The sequence below is a fragment of the Micropterus salmoides genome, unplaced genomic scaffold (genome assembly GCF_014851395.1).
Source record: "Micropterus salmoides isolate LMB-PRFRI ecotype aquatic unplaced genomic scaffold, ASM1485139v1 Ms_hic_scaffold_15, whole genome shotgun sequence".
Taxonomy (NCBI): domain Eukaryota; kingdom Metazoa; phylum Chordata; class Actinopteri; order Centrarchiformes; family Centrarchidae; genus Micropterus; species Micropterus salmoides.
In genome coordinates this window covers 8,145,859-8,173,098 of record NW_024040596.1, presented here as the reverse complement: position 1 = coordinate 8,173,098, position 27,240 = coordinate 8,145,859, and the positions used below count along the sequence as shown (strand labels likewise).

At 39.8% G+C, this 27,240-nt stretch overlaps 1 protein-coding gene across 12 annotated transcripts in view; it reads left to right on the top strand.

Moving 5' to 3' along the window:
* The first annotated feature begins 2,085 nt into the window (after nt 1-2,085).
* stxbp5l (syntaxin binding protein 5-like) overlaps nt 2,086-27,240 on the top strand; it is a 166,543-nt gene continuing 141,388 nt past the window's right edge. For all 12 annotated transcript variants that reach the window (XM_038720194.1, XM_038720192.1, XM_038720190.1 and 9 more), the window contains exons 1-2: nt 2,086-2,727; nt 27,025-27,122. In XM_038720194.1, the coding sequence (XP_038576122.1) occupies nt 2,560-2,727; nt 27,025-27,122 (266 nt within the window). In that variant the 5' untranslated portion in view covers nt 2,086-2,559. The remainder of the gene's footprint in view (nt 2,728-27,024; nt 27,123-27,240) is intronic.

The window sequence follows — 27,240 nt, the reverse complement described above, 5'->3', positions numbered from 1 at the left end:
ATTGATAACATTATGGTCAGTAGATTCAACAGTAACAGTAAGTTATACCGTCAGTGATACATGCCGCAAAAGTAAAATATTTTATATTTATTTTACAAGGTTACGTCGCTGATGTTATCAACATTTCATGACTATTATGGTGTAGCTCCGTACCTCATAGGCTAGGATGTGGAAGAGGTAGAGGAGCCTGCAAAAGCAGAGGTTGGAGTGCAACTGGTTGGACTCCTACAGAGCAAGCACAAACGCCCCTGTTGCTGATTGGCTTGAATAGTATTGTGTGGCTTGGTCCGAGCTACTTTGTTTGTTTCCCATTGACGATGCCAGGGCTCTGTACAAACATTTGATGGTCATGGCACACTCAGCTAGCAAAGAGATATTCTCTGAATTTGACTAAAAAGTGTGGTGGATTAGAATTTCACCTTTAATGCTCTTTCGTGGTTGACAGTCTCAGCTGCCAAAAACTTGTTTTTAAAACATAGACCTTATTGTCAGTCAACAATAACTTGACACTAATTAAAGTAAAAAATTGATTCTGGGGACGCTTATCAAGCTAGTTTGAAGTCTCATATGCTTTCTGAAATTAATAGAAACCAATATGCCTGGAAGGTAGGAAAGCAATCTAAACACTTTGGAAGGCTTTGGAAAATGGTTAGTGGTAATGTAAAGTATATTTTCTTGGTGGTTATTGGATCAAAACATACAATGTTATACTACATTAATGTAGTGTGAAGAACTCCTCAAATTGTAGGAAACAAGCAACATTGTGAGGACATTTTTAGAAACACATTAGGTTCAGTCTCTTGATTGTCCATCAGGACTGTCTTCAGAACCACCACCTGACTATTTCACCCAAAATGAAAATTCAGTCAGTAGTACCCACACTGGTTGGTCAGTACATTTAGTCTAAACTGTACAATTGCTGTCAATTGTACCCCTCCAAACAAATATTTCCATCACATTTTTCCAAAGATAAATGTTATAGCTGGAGTTGACTTTCATATAACTTGTGGGCACCTATGGGATCTTAGCCCCAAACGAACCTACAGTACATATCTCAGTGGTGAACTGACATGGAGGCATTGCATTGTTGCTCCTTTGAAAAGAGTACAAGATTTCTTTCAAAAAGAAAAATAAGAAAAATATAGGATAAAACCAAACTGTACAGCATGACGTGAAAGTATGAAATTGTTTTTGTAGTAAAACGATGATATGATCAAATGTGTTTTAGCATCTGATTGCTTTTAGGACAGCTGTTCTAAAGTTAAAGACCTTGGTCTGAGATGCAAAACCTTTTAAGTTCAAAATAAAATCTCAAAATGCATCAAAGAATGCGCCTTGTTTTTCTTTAAAGGAATAGTTCAGGATTTTCATTGATCTGGATGCATCATCTCACTCTGCAGATCCTGTTGATGTGAAGAGATGTTTGAGCAAACTAGCAGGAAATTAATAACTGCAAATGGAGGCAATTAACAAAAAAAACAAACACAACACAGTACTTGTAAAGAGATTTAACAATCCACAGCAGAATGCAACATCTTAGATATTTTCCGTGCTTCTCTCAGACCTCTCTTTAACTTTGGCTGAAGTTATTTATTTATTTATTTCCCCTCATCAATGTGTAGGCCTATCTTTGATTCAGAGCATTCACCCAATCGCCGGGGAGGGAGGGCGGGTAGGAGATAGAGAGAGAGAGAGAGAGAGAGAGGGGTGGTGGGGGGCGGGGCAGGCTGGATATGGGTTTCAGCACCGCGGACAGCCCTCCTCTCCTGTCTCTGGACTGCAGGAAAGCGACGCTGAAGCGACACAGTTGGATGAATTTTTATCAAAAACCACATCCATCCACAGACCGACCTCCGGTCCACGCCGCCAACGCGCAGCATCTTCTCCCCCTCCCCCCCTTTTCTTCTCCTCCATGGTTGACTTGTCTCGTTTTCCGGCCTGACTGTGGAGTCCAATCGCGTTTAACTGCATTGCCTCTGCGTCGCCAGCCCGCTTCCCTCCTCCTTCTCTTCCTGTTACTGGCAACAACCGTGTTTTGAAAGTGTTTTTTGGGGGGTGCTGGGTGGGGGGCGGGGGGTACGTGGATTGACTTGTTCGAAGTTCTTTTGCTCTGTCCACTCTGAAACATCACAGATCATGTTGAAGTGTGGGATTTGTTTCCAAGCCCAGGAGTGGATGTTACTTTAAAGGACGCGGAAGGAAGATGAAGTTGAGTAGTTCAAGTAGCCGTCGTTGCGTGCTCTGATGTGAGACAGGCGACCTGCATCTGCAACACTGGCTGTAGTCAGAGTGGCTTAGACGCATTGTTTTTTGTTTTTTTGTGGACGACAGCCAGAGAACAAGATGAGGTACCTCCATGACTTTTTAAATTGCACCTAAGAGAGAGAGAACCAGAGAGTTGGTCTTTATCCTGCTACTGCTGCAGGAAGCGACGTTTCCTTTCTTCAGCTGCCTGAACGAGTTGCATCTGAGAGGATCACTCTGTGAAAACAAAGAAAGCAGAGTGGTCTTCTAGCCTCTCTACCCCTGAGCCGAAACAATACAAAAGCACGGGAGAAAATGAAGAAGTTTCGGAAGGTGTTGGACGGCTTGACCACCTCCTCACCTGGAGGGACAATCGGATCCCCATCGTGCGGCAGCGCGGCCGGGACTCCCACCGCGGCGCCAACTCCCAAGGAAATCGACATCCAGGAGACGCTAGTGTCGGAAAACTTTCAGCTGTGTAAGGTGGGTAGATAAAGAGGTTTGTTCAGTTTTAGGACAAATGACTGAGGTACACAGTCCACAGTCGGTAACACCGTGGATTCTGGCTCCTCCACATCCGTAGCCTATTCATATAATAATGCATGTAGACAAAATGACTTCTGCATACTCTGGTGCAGTTAGGCATTAATGAAGTGCAACGGGATCGTAAAAGTTGAAAGTGGAGTGAGTTCAGTTGCTGCGCTAGATTTGGTGGCCTGCTGTTCCCTGTTTGTGTTGAAAGTTCAGCACCACGGGCAGCTCCTCGTTTCCACATTAGACAAAACAGAGAGAAGCATTCAAAGCCTCAACAGACAATAAGCTCCTATCAGCCTTAGTGGCTTTTTGTTTTAGACCATTAACGGCAATGCATTGTGGTTATTCCATTAGTCACCCATTATTCATACATAAACATAAATAAAGCCTATCCCCCGGCGAACACGTGTGCATGGCGGGTGAAGCTGGCACGTGTGTGTGTGTGTGTGTGTGTGTGTGTGTGTAATTTGAGGTACACGCCAGCTCCCACCAGTATGTGCGGTATAGCTACAGTACATTATATACGCCCCGTCATCAGCATGCTGTACGGGGCTGCAGTAGCTTACACACATGATATAAACAATCCAAAGGAAGTCAGTGATATAGCAGCCTCCCCGTTGCATCAGAAAGCAGGCACGAATGGTGTAGGAGCGGTGACATAACTGGTGTCCCTCCCTTGTATAAAAAAAAAGAGCACATCAAGCCAAGCGGAGGGACCCTGCAGTAAGTGTCCTATAGCTGATGTGCTTTTTCACTGAGAAGGAGGGAGAATGAGAGAAGGGATGTGGATAGTTGTGGGGGTGGAGGGGGTCGGGGGTATTTATAGCAGCCTCTGCCGCCCAATGCAGCCCTTTTTCTGGATGCATTTTGGAGCTGACTGCAGAGATTATTCCTCACCCTTAAAGAAACGGGATGAATTTTTTGGATGCACTGTGAATAATTCATTGAAGATCCAAGAGTAACCGGGTTGTTTGTGGCGCTATATTATTATTGGGTAGAGTGACACTGGTGGTGGGAGAGTTTTTTTTTCTTCTTCTGTTTAGAGGAGGAGGAGGGAGGTTGATTCACAAGCTGAAAAGGATGCTGCAGAGCACCCTTTGGCAGGCAGGCAGGCAGACAGGGAGGAGAAAGTGCTGGAAAAGAACAGCATGATTGCCTGGTCCCATGCGGGAAGCTGCTCCTCGTTCAGTGCATGGTTGTTATTAAAAACACTGAAACCAAGCGTTGCATGAAAAAGCCATGTGTGTGCAAATATTCCCTCAATTCCCACCAGCATCACAGTTCTTTAGTGTTTTTATTTGAGTCTGTACAGGTGCAGATTGTATAACAGTGTTTGAGTGTGTGTGAAAGGGAGAAAGAGACAGGCACAGAGGGGGAGGGAGGGTGAGGCAGTATAGTTGCACCAGTGCACCTGTCAATTTTCCTAGCGCAGACAGGGTTCGAGGTGAGATGGAGAGGTTGCACGTGTGATCGGCCCATATTACTATCACATTTTAGCCACCATGTCCCTCACATATCTATCATCCTTTGCTAAACATAAATGCATTTTTCACTTCACATGAATACAGCAGACAGAAATAGATTGCAATCACCCATATTTTCCATTTCCATTCATTGCCCCAAATATTATTAGCTCGGATCTTCACTTTCTAGCAGGGATATAAATCTGTGAGCTGGTGCAGTAAGTGTGGGAGGGTTTGGTATCTTGGCTAACTTCTGAAAGTTAGTCATGACTTCTGTCCTCACCGTGCAGTGTGGGAAGATGCAACAACTCGATCTGTTTGGGTTACACAGTATTTTTATATGTTCATAGTGAAAAGTGCTTTAGCACCCATTAGCAGAGGTTCTGAAACATGGTTTTGGTGTAATTTCACACAGACTGAAGGAGTTAAGGAGGGAAACGGGAGGTGACAGATGGCTGACAAGTCTACTTGAATCTATAGATTCATTTCAGTGTGCAGCAAATTGTGTTTATTTTATGTTACAAAGAGAAAGTTGTAGAAACAGAGAGATCGAGAGAGACTGAAGTGAATTCCATTGTGTTGGTTGGTAACTAAATTAATTGAAGTGAATGATACCATAAGAAAGTATTTATAAGAGTTTACATACATCTATAGTATTTAATTTGTATGAAAACAAAGTAAATAAATCACTGTATATTGGTCCAACCCTCTCCCCTGTCTCCCTGACCATGTCATTGCTGTGATGGTGTTAATGATGTAATGGAAATAAAGAGGAGGACAGAAGGAAGGCAGGCCACATGATGGCTGAGGCAAAACAGGCTTTATGTATTTACAGGCTTTACTGATTTACTGATGGCTTCCAAGCCTATATATATAAAAAATTTGTTTTACCATAACAGGCCACAGCGTGTTGAGTTAGCTTCAAATAAGGGTAAAACTGTGTCTCATCAAACTGAAAAACAGACATGGCTACAACACAAAACAAACATTCATGTTACACACAACTAAATTGGTGATCTAAAGTATAAAACAGAATAGAAACTGCACTTTCCCCCTGGCTAAAACTGCAGTACAGCAAGCCAAACACTTGTACACCAAAAATGGGAACATGTCCTCTCCATTAGTTTAGCAACGCTGCAGAGTTGACACAAGCTTGTGAACTTTGTTGATGGTGTGTGGCTGCAATTTCTCGATATAAAGCTTGTAGACCGAAGAGGGCACAACATGTGCTCACATTCGGTGTTTGGAGATGACAGAGAATGAACAAACAAGCAGGTATGTAGGTGAAAACACTTCGACAGTGAGGGAGATTAGAGGGAATGACCAGACTTGTTCAAGCTGACAGTAAGGACACAAATATACAAATAACAGCTCAGAACAAAAGTTGCATGAATAAGGCTGCCCCTCCAAGGCTAATTCAGCAGAGGCCCAAGGTCGGGTGAATGAACATAAGCATTGTAAAATCCACCAAATCTTGATTTCTGATGCTACATGCTGATGGCAGGGTCGAGATTTGGCGTAAACAGCTCGAGTCATGGATCCATTCTGTCTTGTGTGAGTGTTACAAGCTGCTGCTGATGGTGATGTAATGACGTGCCTGCATGTTTCATTCCAAAGGAACCTCTTTTGCTATGGCAAACATTGTTGCTGACCAGGTGTATCCCTTCATGCCCCATCTCAAATGGATATTTCCAGCACTCACCATTCCAGGCCTGAACATGATAGTAACTTTTCTTAGTTGTACAATCACCATATGACTTAGGCCTACTAGTAGAAAAGAGGCGGAACACAAACTTTGAAGCATGAATGCCCTGCTAAACACTCCCAGAAACCAAAGAACTTAGTTAGCAACTAGATGAATCCATGCCTCAGATAATTTAAGCTTTTCTGAAGGTACTAATTGAGTCTTACAGGGAGGAGAGAAAATAAGATATCACTATACAATTAAGGCTGATCCTGATTGTTCTTTATTTGATTTAACTGAGAGTTTGGTTTAACATAATTTTCATGTTGTTCTGTTCTTTCTATTCACAGCATGTCCACCTTTGGCAGGGGCCCGGGTAATAAATGTGTAACAATATAAATAATAAAGAGAAATGCCGGATATATTCAAAAGAGCCACTGATTATACTGTCCTCAAAATTAAAACAGTAAAATATCAGAATGTTTGCATTGCAAATGTCATAATTTCATTTTCACACATATCATATGTATTTTATATACATATATTTTTATAAATATCTAATGATCACCTGTGAGTATTTCAAAATAAATACAGAGTGGCTGTAATTTAGATTTTTACTTTAAAGAGGTGATATTATGCTCATTTTCAGGTTCAAAATCCTATTTATAGGTTGTACCAGAACAGGTTTACATGGTTTCATTTTCAAAAAACAGCATATTTCTTTTCACCCTGTGTTGAAGGCTTCGTTTTAGCTATGGAGTGATACATCTTATCTCTAAATGATCTTTGTTGGGAGTTGCACATGCGCAGTTCCTAGTTAAGGACTACTAGCCAATCAGAAACAGAGAAAGGCGGGTCAGTGAAAAGACGGTAAACAGCTTTGATTCAGCTGTAGGCTACATGTTGCCGAACAGCTTGGCAATATGACTGGAGCAAGAGTTTCAGAGTGGTGAGTTATTAATCTGTAACAAATGCATCTTTCATCCATAAAGTTTTAACTGAGCTCTGTCTCTACATCACAGGAACAACTTTATGTCCATTGACTGCCTGGAGGGTAGCTAGTGTTTGGAAGGGAGAGGAGAGGTGTGTGCTGCAGCTCAGTGTTTTTCCACCGGTGTTTTTGAGGGCATGTCAGACTAGTCACTAGGTGAGCATTATGACACGTATTTTCTTGTGACATCACAAGAAGGCGGAAGTAAAGGCTGGACCACAAACAAGCTGTTTTCAGGCAGTTCGGAGCACAGTTTTCTTTGGGGTGGACTTTGGTCTTTTTCACTTTGCAAGCCTAGTACATGCACAAAAAAGATATATCACTCAATAAAGGACAGGGGAAAAGCCAAAAACCATAACCACTTTAACAACAGATCTGGGGTCTCATTTATAAATGGTGTGTGTGCGTACAAAACAGGGCTGGAAACGTACGCCACTTCCCAAGCAAAGGTTGTGATCTATAAAAAAAAAAAAGTTGATGGGAGAATGTGCAGTCTTTAAGTAAACACTGAACCATGCGTATACACATAAAGAGGAGAAAAGAGAAACGGCAACTCACATGGCAGAAGGATGAAACTGTTCGAAATGAATAAGCCTACTATTGTGTTAAATAAATCGAAATATTACCTCTGAGTATTATAGGCTTGAAGATAAAAAGATTTAGGATAATAAACACAAATAGAGATATCTGTTTCTACAAAAGAACGCTTCAAATATGTTGTACAGATGAATCGTGAATCATATTATTAATACTTGCATGCAGTGCAATTTATTCTCATAAATAAGGTGAACTGGAGGGAAAATTACATTTAAATTGGTGCCATTTTCAGTGCTTCAGTTGAACAAATACAAGTGCATAGTTTCATATATTGTTATCAGATGTTCGTTGCCTTTTCGAGCCAAACGCTGTGCGCCCGCATGTGGATGTGATGCGCTGCTTGTAAAAACGCGTTACGGAAAATATAACACTACTGTATTAAAGAAATCTTTCAGTGTGTGTCATATAAAACAAGTCATATTTCTTTTAACTCATCGGCAGCCTCGTTAAGTGAGTGAGCTGTTTATGTAGCCTAAATAAATGTTTAAACACAAGCGTAATGCATTTGCTTTACTCTCTTTTCAAACGGGGGAGTCCAAACTAGTACCTGGGTCATCCCGTCTTAAGCGTGTGTGTCCCCCTCCAGTCAGCGACATCACTACTCAAGAGGGATGCCCCTTCCTGCAGATCGGTTGTAAAGGGGTGGAGCGCCGCGCCCCCTTTCCACCGGTGCACAAGCGTTGCGTAAAAGTGCTTTTTTTACCCACCAAACAACAAGTTGGTTTCACACTGAGTTAAATTTCGTTTTGTAGCTTTTCTTTCAGAGTTTGCCTCCTTTTGTTCATGCAGGTATGCATGTATTAATATTAATGAGGGGCGTTTCACTGACCATTTATAGGAAACTATGGGCTTTTGAAGGGTCGGATATTGAGCTCCCTCACAAGCGCCACATTTCACGTTGATTGTGATTTATAAAGGGAACTTGCTTACAGATGTGCGTATGCACGGTTTTATAAGTCTGAATACTCCATTTTTGGCTTTTGGGAGTATGTACACTTTTAGTGAGGATTCTACGCGCAGTTTTATAAATGAGACCCCAGATGACTACTAGTATGTGAAAGGGGTCACTTGTAGTCATGAACCCATAGATATTCATTACCCGACTCTGCAATTCCTCTTATCTCTCTGCTCACTGTTTTGGTATTCATCTTTATTCTCAATACAGCAAGTAGCTGATTTCATCCAAAAAAGCTCTAAATAACACACACCTGCACACTACCTGCTCAACTTCAACAGACAGACAGACCATTATCGACTAGCTGGTGAACAAAGAGGAGAATTTGGCCGCTAAAGAATTGTGTTATGTCCTGTAGGAGTAGGTGGAGACCAAAAAAGAGCTAAAAGGAAAGTGCATAGTTGGACTTACATTCTTCAGGTGGATGCAAACACAACTCAGAATGAATGCTTATGTTTTTATATATCTTCTGGGTGTGTAAGTAAGCAACTGTTTGCTTACAAATTTGCCATATCAGCTTAACACCTTATAACAGTCATGTCACTGTTCACAGGTTGTTTCTGCTGTCCCTGAGTGGCCAAAATGCGGTTTTGCAGGTTTAAAAATAAAAATTTAATCTTATTAAAAAAAGAAAAGTGCCCTATACAGTGCAGGAATCTTTAAATTTACAACAGAATCAAAAAATCACCTCTCTGGCACAGTGTTGACTAAATATATATTTATTAATACTAGGGCTGTTGCACTGAATTATGAAAGCTGCATGCAGCCTGTATATCTGAAAATAGAAGTTCCTCACAGTTGGAAAACCACTACCAGGCAGATGTTTAATGCTAATCATTGCCAGCGTCTGTTGTAATGACACGTCATTTGCATTCTGGGAAGTCTTTACCTCAGCTGACTTCATTCATATTGCATGTGCCCCTTCTTTCACCCCATCACCTCTCTAAGGTGCAATCCCGATATAGAATATTAATCAATGAAAAGTGAGGTTTCCATACTCATTAAGTCCTAGTTGTCACTATGAAAAACATGGTTTCAACCCCATTCATTTGAATTTTTAATACACTTTTAGTTACACATGAATAAAATCTGAAAGACATCATTTGCAAATGTTTTCTTTGTCTGACAGATAAGCACATACTTGAATTCATCTCTGCTTTGTGACTTAAATTGATGCAGAAGTAGTACTGGACTGAATCCGTCAACAATCGGGTGTAGCCTGGTCTACATAGTGATAAGACTATCAGGTGTTACATCAGCAAGGCCATGTAACTACTCAAAACCTTGCAAAAGTGCTAAAGCTACAAAAGTTATGTAGTCACATTTGTTTCTGCATAGGCAAACACAAAGTCAAAGGCAACTGAAAGTAATGCATGCTTATGCACAACGTTTTAGGATAAGATGTTGTTCAGTGTGAAAGTCAGGCACTTTGTACACCCAAATATCCACAGAGAACTCTGACCTGAGAGGTTCTGCGGTACTATAACAACATCACACTATTTTCACCTTTGCCTCTTAGGGAGAACGGTCACTATCCGCATGACCACAAGAAGTCACTAGTCAGGAAAAAATAAACATAAGTCTTTTTAAGTGTTTGGAGAAATGAAAGATGTTGTTTTACTGGTGGTCTCAGATCTCTGAGGTTGAAAATCCATGCCTGTAACTTAATTAGCTTTTAAGTGTTTTTAATATTTTTGGATCTGGAGCTTGTTAAAAAGTGCACTACTGGGACATCTTGACCCCATTTGCATTTCTGATCTCCTTTAATAAAAGATTAATCTCAAAAGTGGATGAATGATTACCCATAACACCAGCACAATGCCATTTCAAATTAGATTCCATTGTTAAAACATCCTGTCTATGTCCATTAGGATAATCAGATATGAATAAGTTGCTTTGTGCCACATTTTGCAGCCGGCCTTCAGGAACACAAATGGACATTTAAACAGGACTAATGCCCTGTATGATTCGCCAGTTTGATTCTATACAGTTAATGTCTGTCCTTTTGTGTACAACAATCAAATGTAGGCTTATTAGTGAGTTTGGTCCAGACTAAAATATAACTCCTTTTTTTTAAATGGATTGTTATGAAATTTAGACACTCACGTTCCCCAGAGGATGAAGCCCTCTGACTTTGGTTATCCTCTGACATTTCTTGTAGTGAAGTTTTAACAGAAGAAATATCCTGTGAAATATCTCAACATCTACTTGATAGATTGGCATTAATTACTTCCATGATCCCCTGAGTTGTTCTCTAGCGCCATCATCAGGTCAAAATTTCAAATCTGTTGCAAAATGACCTACCCCTTGAACATCAGATGTACTTTGTGTTTAGCACTAATTTGCAAATGTCAGCATGCCAACACGCTAAACTGAGATGGTAAACATGGTAAAACTTCTAACTGCTACCTCAGCATCATGTGGCATGCTATATCAGTATTTAACTTAAAGCACTGCTGTGCCTATGTACTGCTTCACAGAGCAGCTAGCATGGCTGTAGACTCTTATTCTTGTTATAATTGTTAATGAGATAGTTCCAAATAACCTACAAGTTTTTGACTGGGAAATGATTTATTTGACCAATGACAAATCCGATCAGACTTTTTCAGTGGAATCTCCATTTTTTGTTAGCTTGCTTGATAGTTTGTCTCATTAGAAACACATCTTTTTTTGTACATAAGTGATTATATCTGGTGGAAGTTGGCACTAATTAGTTATCTACATACGTATTTTAACCAACACCTGCCTGTACGTCTCAGCACACCCTTTATTCTGTATACAGTTCATTGATTCCTGTAGACTTGTTAATGTTATGATGATATATTTTGCTGTTAATATTTGCTCCTCAGTTTAGGACAATGGTAGGTATATAAACCATTAGCAAAATGGTTTAAGTGAAATTATTTAGTTGGTCAAGTGCAGATATTTTGCCAAAGAAAACATTTTTTCTTAAACTCACAGGCTGGTAAAGATGACACCACCTCACTCCCTCAGCAGCGACCCCACAAGCTCTCCATGGGTGTGATGACTCAGTGGGTTAACTTCCAGCTAGTCTCACATTACCATGTGTCAACCGCCTGTCAGAAGCCACAGTGTAGGATCAATTAAGGAGGAGTTGATGTCAGGCTGACAAGAGAAGATGGGGAAAAAGCAATATGATGTTCAGTAAACTGTATACAAGTGAGACAGAGGAAGACAGTGTGTGTGTTCAGTATGCTGTATCCATCCCAACAAATCACTTACTTACGCTTGCTTTTTTTCAGTTTGAGGAGTCATCTGCCTTATTCACTATTCCCTTATGTGAATTACAGTATATGACAGAAATTAAATTAACACTTTACACTAATGTGAGACACCAACATAATATGTGACCAAATACTGTGGATCTGTGGCATGAGATTAAAAGTAAAGCATCATTAAAGTGTTCAGCAGCAGTAGAGCTCACTGAGACAGAATCTGTCTGATATGAAGATGCTGTACAATGTGTGCCTCTTGGTTTTGAGTGGGCTTTCAAAATGCTTTGTCCATTCTGTCTGTAGGTGATGGCAGACTGCACGCCTCACCTCACGCTGTGCAAATATAATGGAGTAAGCTTCAGCCCTTCATCTCACTCAATTTTCCATCACGTCAGTCTCATGAAGTCTGTTTACATTTTGCAGCGCTTGATCATTCACAGTAGTCTTCTTTTGTGTCAGAAAACTGACAAACTGTTCTTTTTTTTTTTTTTTTTTACCATTCACCATTTGTAACCATGGATGTTTGGAAGGAAGACCGCTCCAGGCGACTGTCGGGGCCCCACCCTTTTCTGAAAGGCCACATCCACGATGCAATCCCCTCCCATATCATAATTTCATGTGTTTCCGTGGTTACATCAATGTTAAAGCCTGGGGAGAAAGGAGATTGTGGAAGTCAATCATCTTAAATCTACTGTTTACCCACAACATAAATTTTGTACTACTCATAAAAGGCAATAAATGCTTAAAAATGACAGACATGTCCTGCAAATTGTCTTCATGAGGAAAACGCACAGCTGTTCCTCAATCCTTTAACTTTTATCAATCGTGGCTCCTTGCAGAGAAACATTTTCACATTTATTATTGCCCTTTCTGTGCACTGTACTCGGGGGTGGGCTAGGTATGAGTAAAAACAAGTCAAACACAATGTTTTCATGCATGACTAAGACTGCTGAGTTGAAACCTTATTATGGAAAACAATCCACTTGGAATTGCAGTGCTGCAAAGCTTTAAAAATATAGTTTCTTCCCAGCCTCTCTGAGTGGTTAAGTGCTACTCTGAAGCACTTGACAAACTTCATCTACCTGATGTCTCTTTATAAGTATCTAAAAGGTGTATGCAGAGGCTAGAGTTTTAGTTTTCTTTATGGCATTTAAAAAAAAATTGTCTATGAGGTGATATGCAAATGTGTATTCAATAAGTAAGAGGCATTTTATTCAGGAAGGAATATTTTTCTAATGTTTCAGCATAAAATTTGTTCTTCTTCAGTGATTATTAGTACATTTCAGTATACTGCAGTGATTAAAAATGTTGTCTTCATAGACGGAGTTAGTGCTGATGATTGGCAGTAAATAGCTGCTATAATGTACAGCCAGTAAATGTGATTCATCTGTCATTCATTTTGCATAAACACATTATGACTCGTGAAATATATGCTTCCTGTATTGAGCTCATTGTCACCTGTAACATTTTTTTTGTTTAACTTACAAATAAAATGCATTTAACTTATTAGTGGATTCAGTTTTAACATGCAGTATACATCTGTCCCCAGTGCCATGATGTTTAAGCCAACCACATTACAGCTTACATCTAAATCAGTTTAAAATTTACTGTCATAAGAAAATCAGGCAGCTATTCAAACCATACAAGACTTAGGAAACACACCTATAACCAACAAGCTTTTGTTTTGAAAACCAACCATGTGTGAATGTAGGTTGTTCTCGGTGAGCATGAGGGGGCAGAGTCATGACATGCCTTCATGACTTACCTTCATGATGACTTCATGATGCTGATGCCGTGACTGATTCACTGATATGCCTGCTGCTGTGGTTAAAAGGTTAAACCACAGATACAGTGAACACACATATGGCTGGTTTGTGACCCTAACAGCGGCATGAAAGCACCACATGAAGCCCTGGCGTATACAATCACAACAATCACCTCCTCCACACACACACAAGTTGAGATGATTGGCTTTCTACTTATATGTAGAAATGTGGCTGTTAAACCCACACTCTCAGATGAAGAGATACATCCTTAACATTCATCACATTTGACCCTTAAGGGGTTTGTGTTAAATGCTGCCAGATAAAAAAAACAACTTATGCTGCTCCTACCTACGCAATTTAACCCTAAAAAAAACAAAACAATCATACAGTATGTTGATGCAATATAAATGCATAAATGCTCACAGACACAGCAAACATACATATATATATACATACAAGTGTCTCTCCCCCTCTCCCTCTGGCCACACACATAACACTGTGTAGTCTGCAGCTCTCATACAAATGAGCCCACTACAGTCAACAGGGAGGGAAGCTTATCCAGGCTAACCCATTCATTCGTTTTCATACTTCCGAGATCTCACACTGCATTCTCACCCTACTCACATTCGCATGCTGTTCTGTGTGTGTGTCTGTGTGCATTTATGTTCCGTGCAGCGAGTGCATTGAGCAAACGCTTATTAGATCATCCTCAGCCTCAATGATGAATGAAAGTCTCTTCATCCTTTGGCTTTCAGCATGATGAAGAATTGCCCCCTGGAAACCTTGAATCAGTGTATTTGGAGCAAAAGACACTGGGGGGGGAAAGGATAGTTTTTTTAATATCAAAAGATCATACTTATACGTGGCTACTACAGCATATCCTCCATTAGTTATCTTAAATGTTTTAGTTTTCTTTCTCAATTTTTGGTGCACACACAGTCATTCCTGTGGTGGTTCAGCTCTGCGGAGCGTTTTTCTGCTCAATGCTTTGGTTTTACAGCTCTCATCAGCGTTGTTTTGGGCAGCAGCAAATTTGCAGGAAAAACCACATTACCTGCTCACCATCAAACAGCAGGCAGGAAAAATTAGTGAGCAGCTGGTGAATAGTGGAGCATGTAGCAGCTAAAGAGCCAATTATTTCTCCCAGGAGATGGTGGGAACCAAAACAGAGCTAAAAGGAGAGAGAATATTGAGCCTTCATCCATCAAGTGGTCGGAAACGCTACTCCAAGTGAATTGCTAATGTTGCTCAGTTTTCTGTTGGATGTGTAAACAGACAGTTATTCCCTAACGTGTTAGCCATATTAACTTAATGAGGTGATAATAATAATATGTCATTCAAACATTTTAAAAAATGGTTAATGCAGGCTTAAATAAATATGAATCTACCATTTAGCCCACATCTCCTTTGAAAAATCTCCCAGTAAACAGTTGTTTTGGTGTTTTTGTGACAAACTAATTTACCGTCCACATTAAAAATGTTAATAAAACTTTAAAATCTGGTTAAAAACTGACATCTAGGTTGCGTAGAAGATGAGTTTCCCTTGCAGGTTTGGATATAGTACTCATATTAGTTGTATGTTAAACTTGAGTGAGTCTGATAACAAATGAATAGGCTTGTGCTGTGTTGTGGAACCGCTGTGTGTTTCAGCTCTTGTTTTCACACATTCAAAAACTCTGATCCCCATTTCCACTCTTCCCCCAAACGTCCTCTCCTACCCACATTCAGATTTGCCTCTTTTTTTTTTATCTGCTCCCGACTAGATCAAAGGAATTATTGAGCACCCTCAAAATATCTCCCTTCAAACACTGGAGGGGGAAGCCTCGTGTATCTTTGTTTGCCTTTGTTGATGGGCGCTGTGACTTTATAAAATCTCTAAACAGGAGTGTAGCGTATGTGATGGGAATACTCTACTTTTCTCTGCACTACTGCCTTTCATCCTGACATTTAGCCTGAGGGTACAGGTGCTAAAACACCTGGATAATGCAGATATACAATTTGACAACACATTGTTTAAATTGTTTGCAAGCCAACTGTAAACAGTGATAAACCATAAACACACCATAGGTCTGTTCTCTTTTCTGGGTATATGGCCATATGTTTCTCATTTCTATTGCAGTTCAAACACTGTCTGACAGTTTTGTCATTTACAACTGACAGACAAGACTGCTGAAACACACTTTCAGTGAGCAAAACAAAAGATCAGTATTTGCTTTGGTGCTTTTTACTGTGTATACTTATTTTACAAGTTAACACTATTCATATTTTCACTCTGCACCCTGCAACCCTCTGGATTTTAATAACTTTATTTATAAACTGTATTTTTTCTGTGTTGAAATCTCGGTTATTTCTCTGTACTCTTAGGCTATATATATATATTTTTAGCACTGACTGGGGTGTACAGTCAGATTGTCAGTATGTCCTTCCACTCCAGCCACTTTTCTGGTTCCCACGGCCCTTTCATCGCCATTCTCCACTAATTCACCAGATGCCCTTGGACTTTCCCTCCTTTTCCCATCACCTGACTGCCACGCCCAAATACACACCTGCCTGCCTTCTTTGGTTTTGACTACCTCACCATCCACAGTTCTGATATTGCATCAGTAATATTGTAAGCAATATAGCAACAGGTAAAGCCATTAGGCTAGTTACTGTAGCCTACTACAGCTTGAAATGAACATCCCAAAATATTACTGAAGGAAGGGATAGAGTGATGTGGTTGTCAACAGTTAGTTTAGTCTATTTTTAGTGCTGTTATTATACAAACATTTTGCACTATTGAAGCCACATATTGTCTTGCTCTCTTAGTCAAGCCGATCAACTGATTGAACTTCATCTGGCTGCACGGTTCTCGCACCGGGATCACGTGTAGTTCGGGATACGCGAACTCGCGCGCGCATGACGCAAGTTGTTTGACGTTACTGGCAGTTGTTTGCATAAATATCCAAAATAAAGGCCTTTATTATGGATATCTATGGTAGTTTGTATGTTTGGTGTCACCCAGGGAACGGAAATGGTATAATAATTTTGTGTATTCTCAATGTTGCCTATTAATCGACTAACATACCAGTTTATCCAAAAATAAATATCAAAAACATGTCTAATCAATAAATCAATAGTTTATTCAATCATCCTGATGAAGCACATTAGAATAATGACAATAGTAGCATATCTTAAAATGAATCAAATTTGCACTTTACTGATGTGCTGTGATAATAACAATAACAGACATTAATTAGGCTACTGTTCTTAAAACTTTAAATGTTTCTGACGTGGATTTATTTCAATATTGAGTAATACAGTATGATATTCCTGGATATTCAAATGTATTTGTGCATCAGTGTGGGGCAAAGAAAACAACTGAAACGATTCATAGACTGTGCAGACAGTCACAGATTGTAATTTTACTTTCAGCTGTATTCTCGCTCATACGTGGCCGTTAAATAAACTGAAAACATGAAAGTGGCGAACGTTAGATGACACGTGGGCTGTGTCAGAAATCCCCACTCGTTCACACACTCCCCACCTCCTATGTAGGGAGTTGTATGTAGAGGACTACCCGCATAATTAAAACAACACTTTTGGACACTACTCCGATCATTATTTTGCCGTCGGACAATCAGTGTTTTTTCTATCAGTGCAATGCATGATGGTATGTAGGGCTTGGGTAGTGAATATCAGTTGTACACTACTTTTCAAAATGCATTCTTGGATACTGTGGACTATATAGGGTATAATAATTCTCACTATACATTCGGACAGCACAAAAAAAAATGGCGAGCTCACTATATAGTCTATAGTGGGAGATTTCAGACACAGCTATGGTGTAACGTTAAGTTACCATGACAGCAGCGGGGCAGAAATTACTTTTAAAATGAAGGTGATGAAGAAATACTTAGAAAACGTGTCCTTGTGCTGATAGTGTGCCGTGCTTGTGTGCTTACTCCTGAAAGTAAACAGGAGGACAAGTGTTCATGCTGCTTCACATATTCTTGGACAGCAGTTGTGCTGCAGGGAAGCTATTTCCAATTCACAGAGCTCACAGAGCAGCACGTTATTGAGTGTCTGTCTAAAATGTTCCCAAACGTTACACAGTCGAAGGCGCGGTCTTGTAGCTGGGGCTTGCCCAGGGCAATCCCTGCTAACACCGGATGCAGTGACGCTTCGACGCACGTAAATGCAAGTCGATGTATTTACGTAATCGATTACGTCGATTGGTCGCCCCAGCCCTACCAATGACAAAATGTTAGTTATCTGTTTTTATATGAAAAATATACAGATATTCCTGTGGTCTCCCACACAGTACATTTCTCTCCATCATTTCCATTTCGTTTAGCTTTTTTCTGCTCTCCATACACATACTACTCTGATTATGCATTATTCACCACTTGCCAGTGCTCTTGCTTCAAACTGCACATCGCAAGTGCCCTCTTTATTCATTCCTTCAATTATGTGTGCTCTTTGTGCACAACTCTTTCCTTGTGATTTTGTTTGTTGTTGTGTAGATGAATGTATCCGAGGACCATCAAGGTCAGTCCGTTGAGTCTTATCAGAGTATTACTCATAAATCCCAGCTCCTGAGGGTCCTACAGTGATGTCGCCATGTAGTACCACGTGCCATATTGAAGGGCAGAAGCAGTGAATCAGTCATTGTGGTTGGGGCAGTTTCAACACGCTGACCGCCTGTCTCAGTGTGGCTCTGAAGATTGACAGAGATACGATGGTAAGATAGGCGATTGTAAATCCTGTACTGCCCCTTCTGGGTTGTTGACATGTCTAAAAAAAAAAAAGTAGTAGGTATCTGCATCCTACTTAAGCTCAACCTAAGTAACATCTGGATTTAGCTACCTGGTGTGCAATCATCCTTCACTGCCATAAATATAACAAGGGGCTACGGAGGGTTGTATAGAGAGGCTGTAGTTTGAGATGGTGTTGTACTGGACTATGTTATATTTTCTGTGTTGTGCTGGTTGTTAGAGACTGTGACATCAACAGCAGGAACTTTAAATCAGCAATCTGAAACGCTCCCTCCATGCATTTGGTACTAATTGCGTGCATTGTTATGCCTTTACACTACATTTCCCAGCGATCATTTGGTCAGTCAGTCAGCGTGTGAATGCGATGATGAAATCGTTTCAGTCGTACATTCTGCTGTGAAATCTGAATTTATGTACCCAATCTCTGTTCAGTAACGATGGCTTTGTTTAGAAAACGCTGTTGTTTTCTCCTGGAAGACTGCATACTGTGTTTATTGACCATTAGGTTGATAAGCGTAAATAATTACTACTGGGAGGTGGCTGAAGACGTGAAGCCTGCTACATTAACATTTTGCACATTAGTCTTTGCTAATGAGAAAGCAAGAGTCACGAGGAGAGAGAGAATATTTAAAAAACAGATTTGTTAGCCTCAGAGCTTAGCAAAGTTGTGTTTTTGGTAGAGCTTGAAAGTCATTTTTCACATTTGTGCATTCTCAGGCACACTTTACAAGACAAATGTAACGTTTGTAGAGCACTGTGCAGTACCATATGGTAAGTGAAATGTTCCATGCTCCTGAATAAGCTGCACCACACTAATGTTAAATTTGTAATTAGAATCAGCGTTCCTACCTTTTTATACTAATGTAACCATTACAGACAATTACTGTAATCACATAAAAATATATTTTAGAGTTTAATGTCATATTTCACAGTGTCGATACGTGTTTGGAGATCGAGCTGCTCAATGCACAGTTTGCTGGCAGTGGGTGCTGTTGCTATTTATAGAACCAGGGGTCTAGACCAGCTCTGCAGCTGAACGCTATGTGGAGAGAGAGGATGGTGGGTGGCAGGAGGTGGTATTAGTCTTTGGGGGGTGGAGTGGGGATGTCTGTGTGGGGCTATCTGATTGAACATTAGGCTTGTGTGCATAATGGTTGTGTATGTGTGGAGGGGAGAAAACAGTGCAACAGAGGAAGAGAAAAGGGGAGGATGTGGATAGAGAGTTGATGTAGAATGCAGCCATAACGCAGGTCCTTTGCAGCAGGTCAATAGTTACTTCATGTCTGACTGCATTTCTAAACGTACATCTAAGCTGTGTTGTTTTCAAACAGCTACCTAATCAATCAAGAATAAAACAGTCTTTTTTAGCTACAATGTAATGTAGTTGTATTACTGTAGATAGATAAATAATATATCACACACACACACACATAGGCAACAAACACACATCACTGGAAAGAGGGAGAAAAATGCCTTAAAAAAAAAAAGAGGCTTCTCTGAGATTACACAGACTAAATGTATTTCTCATTGACTTCTTGGCTGTTGTGTGTATATATATGTTTGTGTGTGTGTGTGTGTGTGTGGGGGGGCTCTTCTGTATCCCAGCAACAGTGCATCAGAGTTGGGCTAGAGAACCTAAAGGGACCTGGTGACAAGACCTGGAGGATGAATTTGTATGTCTGGCCAGGTTCTTCCCTCCTTAGATATGTATGTATTTCTCCACTGTGTGCATGGCCATTGCATATGAATGATTTTGTGCATAAATAGCCGTGTTTCCATCTCTGTTTTTTATACGCATTTCGAAGTATCGCATTACATAAGGTTGATGGAAACGACAAAATTAAACAAAAAAGAAAAGACAAAAGTTTTTATGCTCGCTTGAGGTGGTTTTTGTCTTTGAGTAAATGCGTTAAATGGGAGAATGCCGAATAAGTTTTGACGAAGCGAAGTTGTAACTCATGTCTGATCAGATGATTTTGTTGGCGTCTTTCCAGATATTCCCATAATGTGCGGAGACATGGCTGGCAGCAACTTGCCTGCTTGAAACACATTCCTGAGGACTTCTCTCCAATTTTCTCAGATCAGTGGCCCTCAGGTCCATGTGACTGTTTTTGTTTCTGGTTTGGAACCCATACATGTTTATTACAGCCATTTATAACGGCAACTACTGCCGTAACTACACTTGCAATAGCCTGGTTTAATCGCTCCAAACCAGCTAATGGAAATTTTCTTTTTTGCGTCATTTCACAAGTCCGCTTAAAATGCACATGACAATTAGATGGAAACATGGCAAATGTATATGAGCGACCCACTTTTTCTACTGACACTCCTTTTGTAGTGTCAGAATCATTTGCTGATGCATTGTGTTGGTTAATAAAAATCCCCTTTTGATCAGAGTCAAAGTCAGAGAAGTGTTTTTGAGTGTCAGTTTGAAACACTGCCAGTATAATATGCAGCTTTCCTTGCTGCTAAGGGCTTAGATGTGTATTGCCACACAACTCGGATAATAATTTGACCTTCCTCTTTGTCCTCTTGAAAGCCCACAAAGTAATTTAGGAGTATAGTGAAAACTTTTTTTATTACATACATACGTGTGTGTGCACTCCTTCTCCGTGTGTAGAGTAATGATGTGGAGGACTATGGAAGTGAAGACCCCAGTATCCGAACACTAAAATATTGTCAGAGCTTTTTTTAAAAAAGATTTTTAAAACACCAATCACGCCCTGCGATGGACTGGCGACCTGTCCAGGGTGTACCCCGCCTTTCACCCAATGTAAGCTGGGATTGACTCCAGCCCCCCGTGACCCTGTACGCAGGATAAGCGGTTGACGATGGATGGATGGATGGATGGATGGAAACACCAATCGAAAACACTCCTTGTGTAATGTGGGGCTTGTAGTTTTAAACAAGGGATGGATACACGATACACCAGCAATACACACAATACCCATTCCACACTTTATGCAAACAAGATTAATGAACAATATTTAGAACAATAACTTTAATAAAATAGAACAAGGGGAATGTGTTTTTTATAGGAGGAGCCTGTCTAGAATGAGATCATTTTGGCACAATGGCATCCTGGATAAATTAATATAACACATAAATAAAAAGTATAATGTTAATTTAATAGTATATAAAGTTAGTATATTATTAAGTATATTATGTTACTATATTCATTATAATTTCATATAATAGTATACCATATAACCTACCACTAAGATCATATTAATTCCAGTTGGACAATACAGCAGTTTCATTTTTGTGGTCTGTTTTTCTTAATTAAATTCTTGTGCAAGTAAATGGTCTACATTTTGGTTAGTCTCTAATTTGTTAATGCTAGGTACTAACTTAGCAATAATCATAACCATTCATGCATAACAATGAGTTTTACATGTTGATACTGTTAGCAAGTCAACCTTTTTTTAATGTCCCTCCTTATCCAGGCTGTGATTGGTTGGTTCACAAAACGTTGAACATGTTTCCACCTGTTTTATAGACGGGTTTCTGTGCAACGTCATCACCGAGATGTGTGCGCAACCAGTGGGCAGAAAGCAACACTCTGTCTTTGTGGCATATCAGTTAAATGGCATATCTAGCTGCAGTATTGGGCAAAATTACTCAGAAATTGTAATGAGTTACTTATTACTCATTTTAAAATGAACAGTATTACTTTACTTATTACTGGGTATTAAAAGTTACTTTCAACCATCGCACCCCATCAGCGTTCAGAGCGCATTTTAGATATGAATCTCCTTTACTGGAACAATAATTAACCTGAGAAGTCAACAACCAGCCGAACTGAAAACACTGCAGCCTATCAGACCAGGGGATGCTGTATCATATAGGCTATGGATAAAGGCTATTTAAAAATAATTAAAGACAAAGCAGGTCCCTCCTGACATTTTAGCTAATCACGTATTCATAACAGCATCAATGAGCATGATTTTTATGAAGCATTACATTTTTTAACGCCACTGTCTGAGATAAAAAAAAGTCAAGCAGGTGTCTCCACTTCAGAACTAACGTTACTGTTTTGCACATGCATTTATAAGAGAAGTGTTCAGTGCTTTTACAAAACACAAAACGTTGATTAACGCCACTCTCTCCTGCCTAGTGGATGCTTCACTGGCAGTAGCAGTTTCTTTCTACAGGCTAAGTTTCACATTGCTGTGCTGCTTCAGCAGATGCTTCTATACAAAATTGTTCGCGGAAGACAATGTTCTTTTCTTCTTTGAGTGTCACACAGCTAGGCCAAATGGTAGGACTCACTGTACCACAGTAAAGCTCTGGAAAGAATGCCTCTCTCCCTTGTTCTTCCATTAGGCTTTTGGCTAGCAGCTGACTTGAACAACATTACGTCTGGCTTCACTAAACTGCAGCGCAGTCACGCATGTTATATTAATATTCAAAATGAAACACAAACAAACAGATCCAACTCTGAAAATGGCATTTTATTATTAAGTCAACAAGAATTTACAAACAGTGCGTAACCTACAGTGGATGACTGCAGTCTTCTGACAGGTGTCGTGCCGAAAAGTGATCGTCTGCCGAAAAGTGATTGCTGTCTGCTGGAGCTGTATTGCCCGGTCTCTTCAATCACTTTCTGGCAAGTAAAATAGCCTACTGCATTTTTTAGGGTTGTATTGGCCATTTAAAGGTATTTTAAGAGGTAAAAAGTACTAGGTGAGCTATAATCTGTCAAATATATCTCTTCTGAATGAAATCAACTAATTTCAGGGCAGAAAAAACAAAAGTCAATAACAAAAGGCTTCAATCTTTTTCTGGCAAGTGAAATACATGCATTTTACGAGTTGTATTGGCCATTTAAAGGTATTTTAACAGGTAAAAAAAGAGTGGATTGGTTGGTAGGCCTACACAGCAAGTAAAATAAGGCAGAGTCATAAGGATAATTGCAAAATTGGCTACAGTCCGTTTTCCAAATATAAACAAAGATATTACACATTTTCGGTGGACGATCACTTTTCGGCACGACACCTGCTACCAAAGCGCTTTTGCCCCTTGGCTGCATCCAGTAGTGTTTGTATACAAGAAACCCGTCTATACAGTCTATGGCAGTGGTCGGAAATAGGTGGCCCGCGGCCAGATTGCTTTGATAGCAGAAAAATAAAATATAAATAAATTGATAGCGGCTGTTGCTGAAATACATCTCGGTCATGACAGATACAGTTTCTCACACAATTACTTCTTCTTAAGTGATTGTGCCTCCAAAATAAAAGCGCGACAACCTTTTGTGCAGCAGTGACAAGTTTATTGAGAGCTTTTACTTTCAAGAGTTCTGGACATTCAAAAGAGACTCTGGTCTGCTTGACACACTCGTCAGTAAAGTAAAGTGTGATTGGATTCCCCTGAATTGCCTCAGGGAAATGAAAATAAGCATCCGTATGTTTATGAATGCGGATCAAACGCTAGGACGCGCACACACTGCAGCACTTACTTTATTGTGAGCATGTGCAAAAGGGTCATTATAATCAATTTGTTTAACAAGGGAGAAAAAATAGCCGCAGATAGTTGGAATCAATCTTACAACCTTCCTACCGGGAGTCACACACAGTACCGACTGAGCTAAACATACTCACAAATATACAAAGATTTGAAAAAATTTGACTTTGTTCTGGCCTGCCATGTAAAGGCTTGACAAAAAAAACCCAGACTGCTTATTTGCCGATCGCTGGTCTATGGTTTCAAAAAAAGGCAACCTATCAGTCTAAATGGCCTGCCATTATGTCATTATGCCCAAACCTTGCTTATCTTATCCCTCTTATCTTCTGTCTTACTGCCTCAACTGCAAAAACCTGACCAACAGTTGAACTGGATCTGGAGGAGGAGGATGTGGGTTGGTGCATAATCCAAGTGTGCCGACAACGCATGTCTCCCGCTCTTGTTTTGCCTAATGTGTTGCTGAAGCAGCCCTCAGAGGCCGGCCCAATATTTTGAATGATTAGCAGCAGAGAGCAATGGGGTGGAAGATTATGGTAGGTTGCAGTCTTAACTTGCACGCTGTAAATGATTTTTCCAGTTCACACATATCTTTTTTTTTATGGACATTTGCAGTTAAATACTTGCACTGTAAAGCCCTGTGAAGGCGTGAGAAGTTTGTCCTGCCTACTTCATAACCCTTTAAAATGTTGTCTCTTCTGGCATCAAGTCCCACCCCAATATCTTGTTTCATGCAACACAATAAAGCATGGAAGAGAATTACAATCTCAAAGGTATTTGATTTTAAAATAGCATGTAAATGGCCACATAAGGGAATGTGTTTTTTCTGAATAGTTTTTAACGTTCAAGCATTATTAAATATAAGCACATTTTTCCTGAAAGAGCCCTTGTGTGCAACGTGTTTTTTTGGGCCAGTCGATTGGGTGCCTTCCATATCGCTTCAAACTGCAGTGTGAAGATCCCTGGTAAAAAAACAGAAAGACAAGCAATACAACACTCATAAAGCTATATAATGGACAATTAAACATTAATTTCCAAGATTTCTAGTTAGTGTTTGCTGTTGAATCTGGAGTAAAACACGTGACATTATTGAAACTAAAAACGGACAGGAAACTGCCAGCAATTGCTGTGTGATCCTGTTCTTAAATTGAGGAATTAGGTATCTAATGCACTTTTAAAATATAAATCACAGGGAAAAGGAAACCTTGCAAATATCATAAAAAGGCAAATCCATTTTAACTGACTGATTAATTATATATGTGCTCAATCAAAAAATCAGATTCCATGGACTGTATGATACTAGATTTACTGTTTTTATCTCTTACATGAAGGTTATCTATATTAGTGTTTGCTGCTCCATTTGTATGCAAGGCACTCATTTGCCTAAATGTGTTAGTGGAACCCCACTGTGTATGTCTAAGTCGAGTGACAGATATATTTGCATCTCAAGGTCAGATACTCTTAATTGGTATGCCACAGCAGTGTACACCACACACACACACACACACACACCTCTTTACCCTAAATATAACATGAATTTAACATGTCATGCACCAATATAATGAACTCATAAATATGCAATATGTGTAAATAATAATAAAAATGTATGTACCATGTAGAGTCACACTCAGAAGCTCTTGTTTACTGAATATGAATGGTAAATATACACAGACTCCTGTGGTTGGATTGGGATTCAGTGTGTCTTTGTTGTTGTGATTTCATTCTGTGTTTTGTAACCATTTAATTCATCCTCATACTCTCATACTGTCTTTCCAAATGCATGCCTCTGCAGTATTAATGAGAGCACAAAACCCCTGTTATAACAATTCAGGCAGCCAAAAGAAAAGGTGTTTGTGCTGGTGATGAGGTGTTGGTGGTGGAGGGGGGGCAGTCTGGCAACAATGGGTATGATTATGAACAAACAAGCCACTGAGGAGTTCATTGTGTGGTTCAGAACAGGATGTTTATCACTGGCAGAGTTCTTTTAAAAATTTTACAGATGAAATATTTTCAAATAGAACTAACGAGCATTTGTCTTTATAGTGTACCGAGGCTTTCTTAGCCAGTGATGTTGACCAGGTTTAGTGACTACAAGGGTGCATGATGTATGATCACTTGCAGTAGAAAGTTTCATGTATTATTTTCTTGAAAGGACCTGCATACCTTCACAGGTGTTGTCAGTTGTGGCTGATTAGACCTTTGTTCAGATTGAAGGTGAGCGGTGCTTTGCTGCGGATTACATGAGATCACTAGACTCTTTGGCTGTGTCTGAAATCACTCCCTCATTCACCCATTCACTATTCCTTAGACACTCAAATTGAGATTTCAGGATCATCGATATGGTGGGACTGTTTTCAAAAATCCTGACTGTAGGATGGAAAAAAAGACAAGTTGATAGGAGAACTTTGTATTATTTTTGTTACAATGCTTTGCTCTGTGACAGACAGCATTGCTCTTAGGGGTGGTCATCAATTTTTTAGAAAACGAAACTATGATCTGATATGGACAATGTTTGTATTCTTATCTGTGGCATCTGCATCTTCACATCCCTCCAGAGCAGATTACTGTAAGGGAAGCATTGCTGGGAAATTTAACATGACTAATGGAAGACAGCTGTGGTGCATCTCAAAGTGGGCGTGTGACAGACAATGTCGTCCAGCCTTGGCATGTGAATTTTGATGCTAGTTCACTCTCAATTAAATTCAGACGCAACAGTAACGTTTCTTTGCTAATTACCCAGTGTGAAGCCTCCGTGTTTTATCAATAGAAGAATATTGACCTTGTAAAGGGTTCAGAAAGCTTTCGGTTAATTGAAATTCTGATGCATCTTGATATACAAAAACAAGGACTAGTAGGAATGTGTGTTTAGAATGATATCTATGGATGTATTTGTCCACAATTATTATTTTTTGTTGTAGTAAACACATAAGAGCTATTCAAACAATAAGCATTACCAAGATCTCAAACTGTCACCACAGAAAGTCCTTAAAATATTCTTATTTTTTTTGGTCACTCACTTAATAAACAACAAAGTGGCAGCTGACAATAAAAAGACGTCATTCGTTATCTTTAACCATTTTATCTTTAAGCATTTAGTCAGAAAACAATAACATTTCAAAGGCTTTAGGAATCTTTTTTTTTTTTGGAATTAAAGGTCACAGTTTTACAAAATAGATATTCAGCTTTTTAAAATGACAAAACTTTAACTGGATTCACCACACTGTAGAATGTCTTGAGGGCAGGCAAAATAATTAAATGATAAAATCATTTCATTACCCTGTGATCCTACAATGTTTTTCATGTTAAACTGAAATATTGCTTTGTGGTTTTTTTGCAGACGGTGCGTCATGGTTTCCCTTACCAGCCCACTGCTTTGGCCTTTGACCCTGTGCAGAAGATCCTGGCCATCGGCTCCAGATCAGGCGGCGTACGGATGTATCCTTTACCCCTCACCTGCTCCCTTCCTCCCTTCCTCTTGTCTGGAGACACACAAGTAAACTGCACATAGATAAATACATATTTATGTATTTACAGTAGATATATTACCTGGCCT